The 15,150-nt window shown below is 45.6% G+C and overlaps 1 protein-coding gene across 2 annotated transcripts in view; it reads left to right on the top strand.

Annotated features, from left to right (window-relative positions):
* Window positions 1-1,940: 1,940 nt before the first annotated feature.
* ADORA3 (adenosine A3 receptor) overlaps window positions 1,941-15,150 on the top strand; it is a 17,956-nt gene continuing 4,746 nt past the window's right edge. The window contains exons 1-3 of one of the 2 annotated variants that reach the window (XM_008571973.1): window positions 1,941-2,496; window positions 12,545-12,651; window positions 14,193-14,540. In XM_008571973.1, the coding sequence (XP_008570195.1) occupies window positions 2,147-2,496; window positions 12,545-12,651; window positions 14,193-14,540 (805 nt within the window). In that variant the 5' untranslated portion in view covers window positions 1,941-2,146. Of the gene's footprint in view, window positions 2,497-4,330; window positions 5,396-12,544; window positions 12,652-14,192; window positions 14,541-15,150 lie in introns of those variants that run through there. The other variant, XM_008571966.1, reaches the window with a different exon arrangement.

Below are 15,150 nucleotides of genomic sequence, written 5' to 3'. Positions count from 1 at the left end.
GGTGTCAACCTGTCCCCGAGGCTGAATTCACTGCACTTTTCCTGGCCTCCACTACCTCCCCCCTCCTCCCAGCTTCGGGCCCATCACGACACGTGGGCCACTATCCTTTTCTTTCTGAATGTAGGCACTGCCCACCGTCTGACTAATTCTCCTCAAACACAGAATACACACTTGCGCTCCCACTCTGCCACCAGGCCCACTTTGTCCATCCTCGGCCTCGTCCATCCTCATCCATCAAGGGACACTCGGGGGTGCCCGACCCTCCAAGAAGCTGCCCCTTTGCTGTACAATCACCCCAACATCCAGGCAATATGACTCATCCCTGCACAGGAGGGTCTTTCTCTCACATAGTTATTTAGTGCTACTGGGTGGCTGGGGGGCCAGGAGGTGAGGGGAGAAGTTTTTACAGTGATTAACCGAGATTCAAAGATTGCTTTCCAGTGAGAAAGGCTTATTTTCAGTAGCATGTGGCCACCTAGAAATTGCTCTTCGTAACTTCCTCCTCCGAAGCAGAGATAAAGTGGTTGCAGGAGAGACATTTATAAGAGGCCACTTCGGAGGCTGACAAAACTTTTCATGTTCCAGCAGTGCAGGGACGTGTGCATAGCTAACGCTGGAAAATGCTGGAACAATGCGAACATGGTCGGAGAGAATTGCCGCTCAGTGTCCAGGGGTTTGCTCAGAGAGAAAGGAGGAACGTGGAACTCGATCAGACTTGGATCAGTTGGGGATTCAGCAGGAGGCAGGGCTGTGGGGAGGGGCAGGGAAGGGACATGCGGAGGCAGAACTGCTAAAGGCCCTGTGGGGAAGTGTTTGTTGGTAAGTGCCAGAACAGCACTGTTGTTTCCCCTGAATTTTATTTTTGGGTGTATATATAGTGGTGCTTAAAGTACAAATGATAAACCCTTCAATCCATTGTGTGGGCTTTCTGTCTCCCTAACATGCTTGGTTAAAATAATCCCTTTGGGTAGTGCTGCTAAGCACCTGAGCCAGGTACTTTCCCCCATCCCATGACAATTGCATTCAAGTGTCTGCTTCCCAGAAGTTGGTGACCAAGTGAGCAGCTTCAGGGAACGGGGTCTGATCTCAGACTGACACTTGCTCCTCTGGGGTGGGGCAGGAGCTTGGGGAGTGGGGTTGCCAGGATAAGGTTATATGCACACATTGCCTTTTCCCTCTTTTCTTCATGACTGGTGACCTATTGTCCTGCTGTTCCTCAAATAGGTTTGACACAGGGTTTGCTAGGGTGAGGACATGTGGGACTTGGCTGGGGTGTGGGCTGAGAGAGGCAGAGGCTCAGCAGACGTGATGCGTACGGGAGGTGCTGCATTTTGCTCCTCTGAGCAGGGAACCTTTGCTTGTCCCATTGTCCCTTTGGCAGAGGATCTTTGATGCAAGGGCTGGGCACCACTATGCTCACACATTCAACCCGTGCAGCCACATTCTCAGTGCTTGCTGTTACACACTAAGGAGAAATACATCTGGCTAAAGCTCAGGGCTGCCACCAAAGTTTCTTCTTGTTCCTCTGCTTGTCCTGTTTGCCTTCTTAACATGGGATCTTTCTACTTAAGCCAGCAGAAACATGAATATTACATAGTCAGTGCTCCCATCTCCTCTTCCGCCCAACCGTATACTCTCATCTGGTCCCTGAATGAATGCATTCACCTAATCTCACCTTGAGCCATCTCCATGCCACTCACACCTGCCTCCTCTGCTCCTTCCATCTTTTTGCTCTGATTTCCTGGCTCTGTACTTCCTCTTGGCCCATCTCACTTCCTGAAACACCCCTGAAGAGGGTTGCTTATCTTGATGGAGCTCAAAAAGTGCTTTGGGGCGGGGGAAAGCGGAGGCCTTGAGTCTGTCTGTCTGGGGAACTAAGAGCAGCAGCACTTCCAGATTCAACCCACACAGAGCTGTCCTCCTGGGGGAGGGTCTGGAAATGACCACCCTGTGACAGGTCCTTTGTAAAGAGAAGGGTCTCCAAGAGATCACCCCTCCAGAGAAGAGAAGGAATGGCAGAGTTGTGAGTTTTAAACTGCTGCTCCACTCGGACCTCTGGGAAGAAGTCTGGCAAGAGCTAGGCTCATTGGCCCATAAAATCCTTCTGGCTCACCTGTCACCTGGGAGGATCCTCTGGGAAAGCAAGATGCTCGTCAACAGCACTGCCCTGTCATTGGCCAACGTCAGCTACATTACCGTGGAGATTCTCATCGGGCTTTGTGCCATAGTGGGCAATGTGCTGGTCATCTGGGTGGTCAAGCTGAACCCCAGCCTGCAGACTACCACCTTCTACTTCATTGTCTCCCTAGCCCTGGCTGACATTGCTGTTGGGGCACTGGTTATGCCTTTGGCTGTTGTCATCAGCCTGGGCATCACAATCCAATTCTCCACCTGCCTTCTCATGACCTGCCTGATGCTGATCTTCACTCATGCCTCCATCTTGTCGTTGCTGGCCATTGCTGTGGACCGATACCTGTGGGTCAAGCTCACTGTCAGGTACCTGCTTGAAGAAGGGCGGGGTGGGTCCGTGATAGCCGGAGAAATGGGGCTACAAAGTTCAGATCCCAGATTTGGTGAAAAGGAATCCAGATTGGCCCTTAATGTTGAAAGAGGGTAGTAAATGTCTTTTCACCCTATGGTCTGTGAGGGGTTTAGCAATGATCAGCTGAGATTCAGGAGCTAAAAACAGAGGAGCGTCTCTTCTCTACTGACCGTGGCTGTATGCTCCGTCCCCCCGGGTAGCTCAAGGTGATGAAAGCTTGACGCATCTTTAATTAGTAAAAAATGCTCTTGAGGTTCAGAAATGACAGAAACCTACTAGATAAGATTTCTTTATTTTATGAGAAAGAGGCAGATGAGAATGAGAGGAGATAAACTGATGATTCCATTGCTTTACAAATATAGGTTGTTATTTTAACTTTGCTTCCTATTCTGTGCCCACCCCAATGTGTAGAAAGGGATTCTTAGAACATATATATATATATGGTTCTTCTCAATCTTCTTCATGTGGGAACATTTTCCCCAAAAAGTTCTCCATTGGGCAAAGTAGAACCACCCTTTCGTGTGACCGTATAAGAGAACAGACTTCCAAATGCAGAAATCCAATTCCCCAGGTGTCCTAAATCGCACCGGTCTCATGTTTCTCCTCTCTTCTCTTGGAGAAAGAGAGTGGTGAGGGAGCTACAAACAAACTTAGATGTAAATAAGTCTGGGTTCAAATCCCAGATCTAGAGATCTGATCTTGGGCAAGTTATTGAACTTTCTCTGCTTCGGTTTCCTCATCTGTATCACAGTGGTTAAGACGCTCCGAACTCAGACTTACCTCATTTTTATTTTAGCTTCACCACTTCTAGCTTGTATAAATTAATTCATTCTTCTGTGTTTCATTTTTTTTTTTTGCCTATAAAATGGAGATAATAATTGCACCTTCTTCATAAGTTCAAATGAGTTAACACATGTAAAGCTCTTAGAAAAATGCCTGGCACACAGTCAATGCTCAGTAAATAGTAGCTATTACTACTATTATTTTCACCATTGCTGTCAATAAAATGGATATGTTTATGAAAATATTTCCAGTTTTTTGTGAGATTTAATTGAGATAAAGTCTACTGAGTGCACAGTCGGTACTTAACGATATCAGTTTTTTTGCAGTATGTGTAGATTTTTGTCAGGAAGGATGGTTTCAGGAGAAATGGTGACTCACTGGATGAGTCTGTTAAGGTCGCTGAAGCACTTCAACACAATCTTGGCAAATCCATTGATTCATTTAACTCAAACACCAAGCATAGATACCCATACAAATAGAGAAGCGTGGGCAGGCACAGGCAGAGGGGAGGTGTGGGAGAGGCGTGGGATAATTTACGTGAATCTGTACAACAGCTAAACGAAACAACACAGAGCGGAGCAGGCAAACAGGCTTCAAGAAGACCGTTGCTCAACAGGTAGGCAATCCCAGGAGACCCAGATAAATCTTGCCTCCCAGGAAGTAAAGAATTCTTAGGCTGGAAATGGAGTCCTGAGTGGGGCATGCAAGCACCTGAGTTTGGGCAACATATTCCTCATCCACTCTAGATTGTTCTTTTTTAGAAAAGTCACCAGAGAAGTTTGCTGGATTTTTCTCTAATCACTGTCTGCTCATCTAGTCTTTATATCTAGTAGAGTTTAGCTGGAGTCACCATAGAATATCAGTGCTCTCCTCTCTTAATAGAAGATTGAGGAATTGAGAGAGTGCATGCTTCATCTCTCCCTCTCTCTCTGCTTCACTGCTCCATCTCTCCCCACCTTTAGCAGTTCCTGCTGTGAACTCACTAGTTCTTTTCCATTCAAACAGATACAGGAGGGTCGCCACTCAAAGAAGAATATGGCTGGCCCTGGGCCTTTGCTGGCTTGTGTCATTCCTGGTGGGATTGGCTCCCATGTTTGGCTGGAACATGCAACTGACCTCAGGGTACCACAGTAATGTCACCTACCTTTCATGCCAATTCCATTCAGTCATAAGAATGGACTTCATGGTCTACTTCAGCTTCTTCACCTGGATTCTCATCCCCCTGGTCGTCATGTGTGCCATCTATCTGGACATCTTCTATGTCATCCGGAACAAACTTAGTCAGAACTTTTCTGGCTCCAAAAAGACAGGTGCATTTTATGGACGGGAGTTCAAGACAGCCAAGTCCCTGTTTCTGGTTCTCTTCTTGTTTGCTTTGTCCTGGCTGCCTCTGTCTGTCATCAACTGTATTACCTACTTTAATGGCAAGGTACCACAACTTGTGCTGAATTTGGGCATCCTGCTTTCCCATGCTAACTCCATGATGAACCCTATCATCTATGCTTATAAAATAAAGAAGTTCAAGGAAACCTACGTCTTAATCATCAAAACCTGTGTGATCTGCCAGCCCTCTGATACCTTGGACCCAAGCATTGAGCAGTTTGAATAGTTATCTGTGAAAGATGACTTTCCGTCTCATTGAGCTTCAGATTCAGCATCAAAAGCACTTGAGCGCTTATCCACCTGGCCTTCCGCCGGGGTGGGCAGCATCATACCTCTCTCCCCACTTCATTTGTCTTCTCTTGTCCTTCTTTAATTCAGTTCTCTGGGGGCCTGACTTGAGGACAATGTATTCTTGATACCATGGCCTGTGTTCCTCCCCACCAAACAGAAGGAACAGTTACAGACACTGAAGCATGCCTCATTGACTTACTGACAAAAGGCCCTAGTAATTGGTCTGGACATGTATGTGATGGGGACATTTCCACTCCATTGTGGAACTGAGCAGTGGACCTGCTCTTAGGAGATGTCTGGGAGATGGTAGTAATAAAAGGAGTGAACTGAGTTTAAGGGACTTAAACTGCTGAATTCTCCTGTGGATGTATTTGAGTGAATAAAGATGACAGCTAACTGTTGTGTACTTCTTTGCTGGGGTCACTTGGGGCTTGAAGACCCAGCTGGCTGCTGTTGGCACTCAGCCTGCTTGCTACCCTTGCCCTAGAACACCCTGCTCCTTATTCCTGGGCTGATCAGAGCATTTGTCATCAACTTTCTGAGCCATTCATCTTTTATTAAAGAGCATCCTAATCATTTCCCCAGGTGTTTCATTCTAAAAGTAGTGAGTGTAGGGCAAAAAAAGGTAATGGACAGCTATTATGTGTTGAGCACTTTCTATGCACTAAGCACTTTGCACCCATTATCTCTTTTGGTCCTGACACTCAGTGAGGTAGAACCACCATTAGCGGGCCGGCCCGGTGGCGCACTGCTACAGTGCGCTGCTTGGGAAGCGTGGTGGCGCTCCCGCCGAGGGTTCGGATCCCACATACAGACCGGCCGCTCACTGGCTGAGCGAGGCGCGGGAGCAACACCAAGGGTTGCGATCCCATCGCCGGTCCCGGTCTGGTACGGGCGCGACACTGAGGGTTGCGATCCGTTGCCGGTCATGAAAAAAGACAAAAAGGAAAAAAAAAAAAAAAGAACCACCGTTAGCATCACTTCCATTTTACAGAAGAAAAAACTGGGGCACAGAGAAGTTAACTAACTTGTCCATAGTTACATGGTTAACAAGTACTAGAGCCAGGATTTAAGCTCAGCCCTGTCTTATGGTAGAGCCCAAGCTTCTCGCCACCAACCGTCAGTCAAAGAGGGGCTCATAAATTCAAAGCCCAAACTCTCAAGCTCACCTTATGTACAATTAACAGATAGATGGGTGGAAACTAGTTTCTATACTGGAGGACTGCTGGGTTTTTGCCTTAGCTACCATTGCTGCTCTCTAATCAGGATACTGAACAGGGTGGAGTGCCAGTCACTTTTGTCTGAGCATTGAGTGTGGCTCCCAAGATTTGAGGTGGCATCTCTGGTTTGGTCTATCCAAATGTGCGGTTGTGGAATCTCATTTTCAAGGCAATATATTGACTTGATGAGAGCAGTGAGATGGAGAGTTCAATGAAGCAAAGAAAATAAGTGGGTCTGAAAATGGAATTATTTCTGAGCCAGTCCTGAAAATTTATCTTAAGCTTAATCTTAGGCCAGAGCCTGATAATCAAATTTATCCTGTTAATACTTCATTTATGCAGAGGATCCTTGTTTCTTCTCCTGTCAGCCCAAGAAGAATCAAGAATTCAAGGCTTTTTCGTGATAATTAGTGTTTGCTTTTAGTTCAAATACTCCTCCGGGCTGAAGCCCTGGGTTTGTTCTAGGGCTTCTGGTGACCCTGGCACACTGTTTTGCCCAGGAACAAACTTTGCCCATTGGAGAGTTGAGGGAAAGTGTGGTTCAGCTCTGTCTCCTCGTTATTTACAAACAATCTCTAACCTAGTTGCTGTAGCAGCACTTAATCCCTGCCCTGTTTTGAAACTCAATTTAAAGTGACCACTTAAGACAAAACAGTATAGTACCAAGACAAACAAAAACCACCAACTAAAAAGACAACACAACAGTCAGTCCTGGGTCATTTATTTGGTGTCGAGTTTTGGGAGGCCAGGGGTGGAATGACAGAGTTTGGGTGTATTGTCCTCCCAGAACTCATGTTGAAATCTGACCCCCAATGTGGCAGTGTTGGGAGCCATTTGGGTCATGGAGGCAGATCCCTCATGAATGGATTAATGCTCTTCCTGGGGTAGGGGTCCTGAGTGAGATCTTGCTCTATTAGTTTCCACAAGAGCTGGTGTCTTAAAAGACCCTAGCATCTCCCCCCTCTCTCTTGCTTCCTCTTCCCCTGTGATCTGTTTGTACCCGCCAGCTGCCTGCCACTTTTTGCCATGGGTAGAAGCAGCCTGAGGCCTGTGCCAGATGCAGCTGTCCCAGAATCGTAAGCCAAATAAACCTCCATTATTTATAAATTACGCAGTCTCAGGTATTCTGTTATAGCAACACAAAACAGACTAATACAGAAAATTGAAATTTCTTCTGCCAAACATTCTGGTCGCAATTATACAACTATTAAATTCTAGAATGTTCCATACATTTTCTCATCTTTTTGTCTTCTTCTAAGTCCTCCAAACTCCTCCAACCTTTGCCTAACACCCACTTCCAAAGCTGCTTCCACATTTTCAAGTATCTATTATTAGCAACACCCCACTTCTGGTACCAATTTTCTGTATTAGTCTATTTATGTTGCTTATAACAAAATGCCAGAAACTGGGTGACTTATAAAGAAAAACGAAATTTATTGCTTACAGTTTCTGAGGCTGGGAAGTCCAAAGTCCATCCGGTCATAGTGACAATGAAAGGGTCTCACATTGCAAGACGGTGGAAGCAGAGAAAGCAGAGAGAGAGAAAGACTCTCCTCTTCTTTTAAAGCCCTCAGAACCATGCCCCTGACCACCATTTTTAATCCATTCACTACTGCACGGTCCTACAATCCAATCACTTCTTCAAGTCTCCACCTTTCAATTACCATAATAGGATTTTCCACCCTCTTAACAGTCACAGTGAGGGCTAAGTTTCTAATACATAAAACTTGGGGGACATAATTCAAGCTTCAATGAGTTTTGCAGGAACATAATTCTATCTACTACAGTGTGATTAGACAAGCTGTAGCTCCTGGGTTTCAGAATCAGTTTTACTTTTTTTCTCTTCCCTCCTGCTCTCCCCCCCCCCCCTTTTTCTTCCTCTGATTGCTACTGCTTAGCAAATTCATGGATGTCTTGCAGGGAGTTGTGTTTTTTGTTTTATTTTATTTTTGTCAAATGGGAACCTCCTGAGATAAGGTGTTCCACCAGCCCAGAAGAGGCCCTTAAAGTGAGAATGTCCCTTAGACTATACTCAAAAAAGATGAACCAGGAATCACTGGTGAGGATCTTGGCTAGAAGTAACAAGTGTAAGGTCGCTGAGGAAGGAGACACTAACTGGGCAAAGGATGGAAAAAAAGATTTTATTAGCAAGAGGCAAGAGGACCTGTCGGACTGAGCCAAAAAATGGTGTCAGCACCAAGAGGCTGTTGGGTGTCTTCTTTATAGGGTTAAGGTTGGCATCTGGCCAAGCCTAGGAAGGCAGTTACAGTTGTTCCATTCTGGGAACAGCTTGCTCATGGGAACAGAGACTTAGGGAGATAGAAACTTAGAGGAACAAAGCTGAAAGGTGGGGGCCTTTCTAAAAGTCAAGTTCTCAGTTCCAGGGACCTAACAACGAGATCCACCCTGGTTTCAGGTTTAGAGATTAGTGTCACAGGAATCTCCCCATGACCCCATCTTTTGGCTAGATTCCTTTCGGCTAAACTGTAAAGGGTAACTGTGGGCTTTTTTCCCAAAGGAATAAGGTAAAAAGACCACCCAGACAGAACCAAGGTTAGTATCTCCTCCAGTCAATGAATAAGATGGAACAAAGGTGGATGCTGAGTACCCAGGTTTATTTACCTTATTATTATTTTTTTTTATTAAGTAAACTGTGGAAATAAGTGAAGGCCAATCTAATAAAACAAGCAAAGGCTATTTATTTTGAGCTTGCTTTAGCAAGGGAGTCACTTGCGTTGCAGCAGAGATGCAAAGGTGGGGAAAGGAGTAGGAAAGCTTTATAGTAGTGACCAAAGATAAACTTACGCACATTAAAATTTTAACAAGTTTATTTGAACATTCAACGATTCATGAATTGAGCAGCTGTAGACCCCCAATGGTTCAGCATTCCACTGAGGAGGTGCAAGGGGAAACTTTCATAAGGTGTTTGTGGAAACAAGACAAAGAAAATATACTTGATTGTTTAAAGTGGAAAGTTCTTAGTTACAGGTTAGTTTGGCAGTTTCTGATTGGTTAAGCTTAAGTTTTGTTTTACTGTTTACATTTAGCTCGGCTTTAGTTTGCTTAGTTAGGAACCCAAGGTGCTGGAGCCATCTCAGCCCAGTGGCCTCTTCATTGTCTTTAACAGTGAGAAAAAAGAGGTGTGCCTTGACTGGAGGCTGCTGGCATGGGGAAGCTGTAGGTGGGCTACCTACAAGTAGGGCACAGTATGTGATTGGTTAAGGGTGTGTATTTGGCTTTCTTTGTTTGGTCCTAATTAGAAGTGGGGACAAAAATAAGGTAAGCTGTCAGGTATTACTCAAGCCCTAGCAATTTGGGGCTGATTGTTACAGGGGTTATTGTTTGGCTTCCTGAATTGTTACTAGAGATAGAAAATCTGACTTCCTGTAAGTTTGACTTATAGCAGGTGTGCTCACTGTTTCTTGTAGATTGGTGTTTAGTTTCCTGAGCAGGTTATTGAAAGTTGGGTGTCAGAATTCTATGTTAATATATGATCTGGCCATTGTCTATATGCATATTCAGTTTCTTACAACTAAATGCACATTTTCTAGAGAAACTCTGCCCTTAGATACTATAGCTGAGTATGATGGGAATAAGAAAACTTGGACTGCGTCTTATCCCAGCCACTCAGGTGACATAGTGTACATAATATCTCTTTGTAAACTAAAATGTTCTACAATTTTAGAGTATTTTACTACTGAGGAAGCAGCATAATGTGATGGAAAGAATTTTTTTAGTTTTCCCCCCACCAGATTTAGCATCAGATCATAGTGGCTATACTAATGTGTGAACTTGGTAAGTTACTTAAACTTTGGAGTCTCAATTTTCTTCATTTGCAAGATGGGAATAATAATATCCACGTCGAAGTTGATTTTGTTTTGTTTTTTTACTTTTTTATGATGGAAAATTTCAAGCATACAAAAGTGGGACAACTGGAATAATGAGCCTTCATAAATTTGTTATCCTACTTCAATAATTATCAACTTTTGGCCAAACTTGTTGCATTTATGCCCACTCCCACTGGCCCAACCCTGATTATCTTAAAATTCTAGACATCAAATTATTTCATCTGTAAACATTTTGGTTTGTATTTCTAAAAGACGTCTTAAAAATTATTATTTTGTTTATTCTTATTACCCATTTACCTTCTAATTCATACATCTAAATAGAGTAAAAATTAATTCCACTCTTAAGAGGGAGCAATGGAACTAATAACGCCAAGTAATACTCAGAATGCTGGTAGACGGCGCCGTTCACTCTCTGTAACTCTGGCCTTTTCATTTACTTTAGAACGTTACATTTTCATGCAGAGCATTTTGCTGATATCTATCTGTGCCCAATACATTTTTCTTTTGGCTGGCTCTTTTTCTGCTTTTGTGATGCTATCTCTGAGCCATGCTGAGCGTGTTTGTTTTGCATGCAATATTGTCAGAGATAAGAACTACTTTTAAACAATATAACCACAATATATCTGTATTAACTTTCCATTGCTGTGTAATAAATGACAACCAAACTTAAAGGCTTAAAAAATAACCCTTTATTAGCTCTTCTGGTTTCTATAGGTCAGGAATTCAGGGGAGATCTTGGTTGGGTGGTTCATGCTCTTGGTCTCTCCTGAGGTTGCTGAGGGTCTGCCGTCATCTGAAGGCTTGATTGTGACTGGAGGACCCACTCCCAAGGTGGCTCTCACACATCTGGCAAGTTGATGGTGGCAAGTGGGTCCACATGGGCCTCCATAGCCTTCGTGAGAGTCGTCACAACATGGTGGCTGACTCCCCAGAGGGAGCAGTGTGGGGACTAGGGTGGAAGTTACACACCTTTTATGACCTAGCCTCTGGAGTCACACGCCACCACTTCTGCCATATTTATTGATCACATGGACCATTTCTGATTTAGTTTGGGAGGGACTATCTGAGGGCATGAACACCAGGAGCCATCCTGCAGGCTGGTCATGACAATATGATTATCATATCTAAAAAAAGTAACAATTATTCCTTAATAGTATCAATTATCTAGTCACTGCTCAAATTTTCTCAATTGTTTGCTTCAATCAGAATCAAAATAAGTTTCACATATTGTAATTAGTCAATATGTAGCATAAGTCCCTTTTAATCTATAGGTTCTCCTTTCCTTTCTTCTTCTTTTTCCCATGTAATTTATTTGTTAAACTCAGAGAGGTTTTTGATGAGGAGTAAATAAAGTCATGTGGGTAAAACACCTGCTATGATGCAGGCCTGCCACTGGCCCATATGCTGACTTCATGTGAATTAGAGGAAAGCTCTTCTTCCTCAAGAGAGGACATTAGTGCTCAACCTGGGCAACCATCCTTGTCTGGCCCTTGATGGGAAGTGCTAGCTCTGGGTTGTGATAAGTAGCACCCAGCTTAAATTCACCTAAGAAGTAGTTCAATAATTTGAACTTTAAAAACCAGTGGTCAGGGCCAGCCCTGTGGCTCACTCAGGTGAGTGCGGTGCTGTTAGCGCCGAGGCCGTGGGTTTGGATCCTGTATAGGGACGGCCGGTGCGCTCACTGGCTGAGCGTGGTGCTGACAACACCAAGCCGAGGGTTGCGATCCCCTTACTGGTCAAAAAACAAACAAACAAACAAACAAACAAACAAACAAACAAACAAACAAACACCAGTGGTCAGAGCATCTGAGTCCCATTAGGAATAAGGAGAAGCTGCTGCTGCTTCAGGGACAGGTCTCCTTGATTTGTCCCAGCTTGGCCCAGGATGGCTTTCAAGAGGTCAGGAGACTGTATCCCTGGCTGCTGACACCCTGACGTCCCCACTTCTGCTGGCTCACATGTTCTGGATTATGGGCACATATGCTGCTGATAGCTGGCACGCTCTATTCCTTTACCACACCCCCCAGATGACACTGCACAGTCCTCCTGGGAGTTGGGTTAGTTAAGAATCTCCTTACTGGGATTCCTCTCAGCTATATGGGAACTGGGCCTCCAGGAGTGGTGGATGGACAGGAGGAGTGGCGTCTGGTGATACCTGGACCATTGGAGGGACACTGGCACAGCTGCACACACGAATGTGCGCCAGTGACGGTGTGTGTGCATGCATTCTTCTCAGCATGTACAAGGCCTTGGGTGCCAGAGTGGACTTATCCAGGAGGGGGATCTCCACTGCTGTTTTCCTCTGCCAGAAAGCCTGGAATTTTCTTAGTTGCCCTATAAGTAAATTTATGCCCATGAATGCCATCCCTCAGATGAGATACCCTTATGCAGTGCACAACGTGGATATCCATACATGGCAGCACTGCTTGGATTAACTGGTTGTCCCCCCTTTTCACTGGCTTGTTTCCTTTAAATAGATTCAAGATTCCTAAAGTCCCTGGGTATAAACTGTCCTTCCAGTCAAAGGTTCGTTTTAATCCAGTTATGAGGCTCCTCATTCTGCTCTCCTTGGCTGTCTTTTCAGGTAAGATGTGGGGAAGGGACATCTCCAGCCCTCCAAGCTGTGCCCTTCCCAGAGACCTTGCACTAGAGTCCCTCCTACTCCTTTCTTGCCTGGAGTCTCTGTTTATTAGCTCAAACCACCTAAGGAGTGGAACGGGGAAATAAAAGGAGGTGAAAATAAGTCTTGTCCATATTAGTTCTTGTTCTTAGCTCTCATAAGAGGGCTTGCGGGGAATTTGAAACCCTTGGCTAAAGTGAGGGCTCTAGATTTTCTCTTTTAGTTTACCCAAGTTCCCCTTCCCCATCCTCTCCTCCCCTCAAAAGTGTTTGTGCAGATACATGAGGACACGACTTCCCCTGTCTACCCACGCCCAACCCCAAAGACAAGACCCAGAAGACGGCTTGTCCCAGCTCTGTCGCGCTTCAGTTGTGTGACCTCTAGAGTTACTGCACCTCTCTGTGGGGTAGCTTCTGTGCCTGTAAACTGAGGCTCACGTGGTCGGTCTTCCTTGTGGGGTTGTTAAGAGAACAAAGTGAGACCAAGGATGTGAGCTCTCTTCATCAGATGGTCCCACCCACTGTGAGCCGCATTTGCGGCAGCATTTGGGATGTTCCCAGGGCACATTTGGAAGGCCAAGAGAGGGATGGACTCTGCTGCCCCCGTTCTTCTCCTTGGTCAGACACTTTCCCAGCAATCGTCAAGCTGGACACAGTGTGTGCAACTTCCTCATTATGCAATATCCTGAGACGATAGAGGTGCCTGTGCTGGTCTTGTATGGAGGAAACGTGAAGTTCTTATCCCCTAAAGACAGAACTGACTCCCTCTGTTTGCAGCCCTATGCAGCCAGCGGAAGTCTCCAAACCTTCTCACTTTCTTTTTGAGAGTACCAAGGTGGGGTAGAGGGCTAGGGACAGAAAATCTACTAGCAGTAAGCCTCAGGCCCTACAAGGCTCCCTGCCAAGCTATGGTGAGAGACCTCTATATTTCACCCACCCTTAGGCCAGGGAAAAAGCCTTCTCCAGGGTTGCTCCATCAGTTTGCTAGGGCTGCCATAACAAATGCTGCACACTGGGTGGCTTAACCATTGGAAACTTATTTTCTCACAGTTACAGAGGCTTGCAGTACAAGATCAAGGTGTTGGCAGGTCTGGTTTCATTCTGAGTCCTCTCTCCTTGGGTTGCAGATGGCCACATTTTCACTGTGTCCTCACATTGTCAACCCTCTGTCTGTGTCTGTGTCCTAATCTCCTTTTCTTATAAGAACACCAGCCATATTGGATTAAGGTCCACTCTAATGACCCATTTTAACCTAATTACCTTTTAAGAGGCCTTTTGTCCAAATACAGTCACATTCTGAGGTATTGAGGGCTAGGACCTCAGTATATGAATTTGGAAGGCAGACACAGTTCAGCCCATAACAGTTGCCAACCCAAAACAGGCAAAAATCAGCCACCGAATCTTTAATTAATGATTCTTCAGGAGGAAAGGATCTGCAAAATGTTTGAAAGAATAATAGGTGTGTGTGTGTGTTGTGTGTGCATGTGCTTGTGTGTGTTTTCACAGATGCCATGGTCATGGACAAAAAGGTCAAGGAAAGCTTTGTGCTGGACACAGCTTCTGCCACCTGCAACTACAATGCCCACTATAAGGATCACCCCAAATATTGGTGCCGAGGCTATTTCCGGGACTATTGCAACATCATTGCCTTGACCCCCAACAGCACCGACCGTGTGTCCCTATGGGACACAGGAAACCAACTCATTGTCACTGTGTCTTGCCTGACCAAGGAGGACACAGGCTGGTACTGGTGTGGCATCCAGCGGGACTTTGCCAGGGATGACATGGATTTTACAGAGCTGATTGTGACTGATAACAGAGGAGAACTTACCAGTGATTTTTGGTCTGAGAAAGGTAAGGAGACTGTTGGGGTCTGGTTGGGGGTAACCCACAATAGTGGGTGTTTGTTGGTGTGGCAAATACTCACTGAAACCAATGAGCAGCAACTCAGACTCCCCAAGGTCCTCTGGTGTTACCTGGTATCTCCCTCCCTGCAAGGAAGGTAGGGTGGTCTTTGCTGGTGCTGGGGATTAACTGAGAGTTTGGGGAAGAGCCCTGGGGCACTCTTAGAACCTCCCTTCCCTCACAGCAGTCTGGTTCAGGGACCCTGGAAGAGACCGATGGGGTCTTTCACGTGTGAGATCTTTGTGTTGATGGTCAGGAAGGCTTTGAGGTTGTCATTAAATCTCTGTACACCACGATCATCCTTTCAGGTCTAGAATCTTGAAGATTAGTTTCTTTTTTTTTTCCCTTTTTTTGTCTTTTTTCGTGTCTGGCAACGGATCGCAACCCTCAGTGTTGTGCCCGTACAGGACCGGGACCAGCAACGGGATCGCAACCCTCGGTGTCGCGCCCGCACCTCGCTCAGCCAGTGAGCGGGAACCGGTCTGTATGTGGGATCCGAACCCTCGGCGGGAGCGCCACCACGCTCCCCAGCGGCGCCCCGGAGGCGGGCGCCACCGGG

Source organism: Galeopterus variegatus, unplaced genomic scaffold (assembly GCF_000696425.1).
Source record: "Galeopterus variegatus unplaced genomic scaffold, G_variegatus-3.0.2 Scaffold45, whole genome shotgun sequence".
NCBI lineage: Eukaryota > Metazoa > Chordata > Mammalia > Dermoptera > Cynocephalidae > Galeopterus > Galeopterus variegatus.
This window is presented reverse-complemented; position numbering and strand designations above follow the sequence as displayed.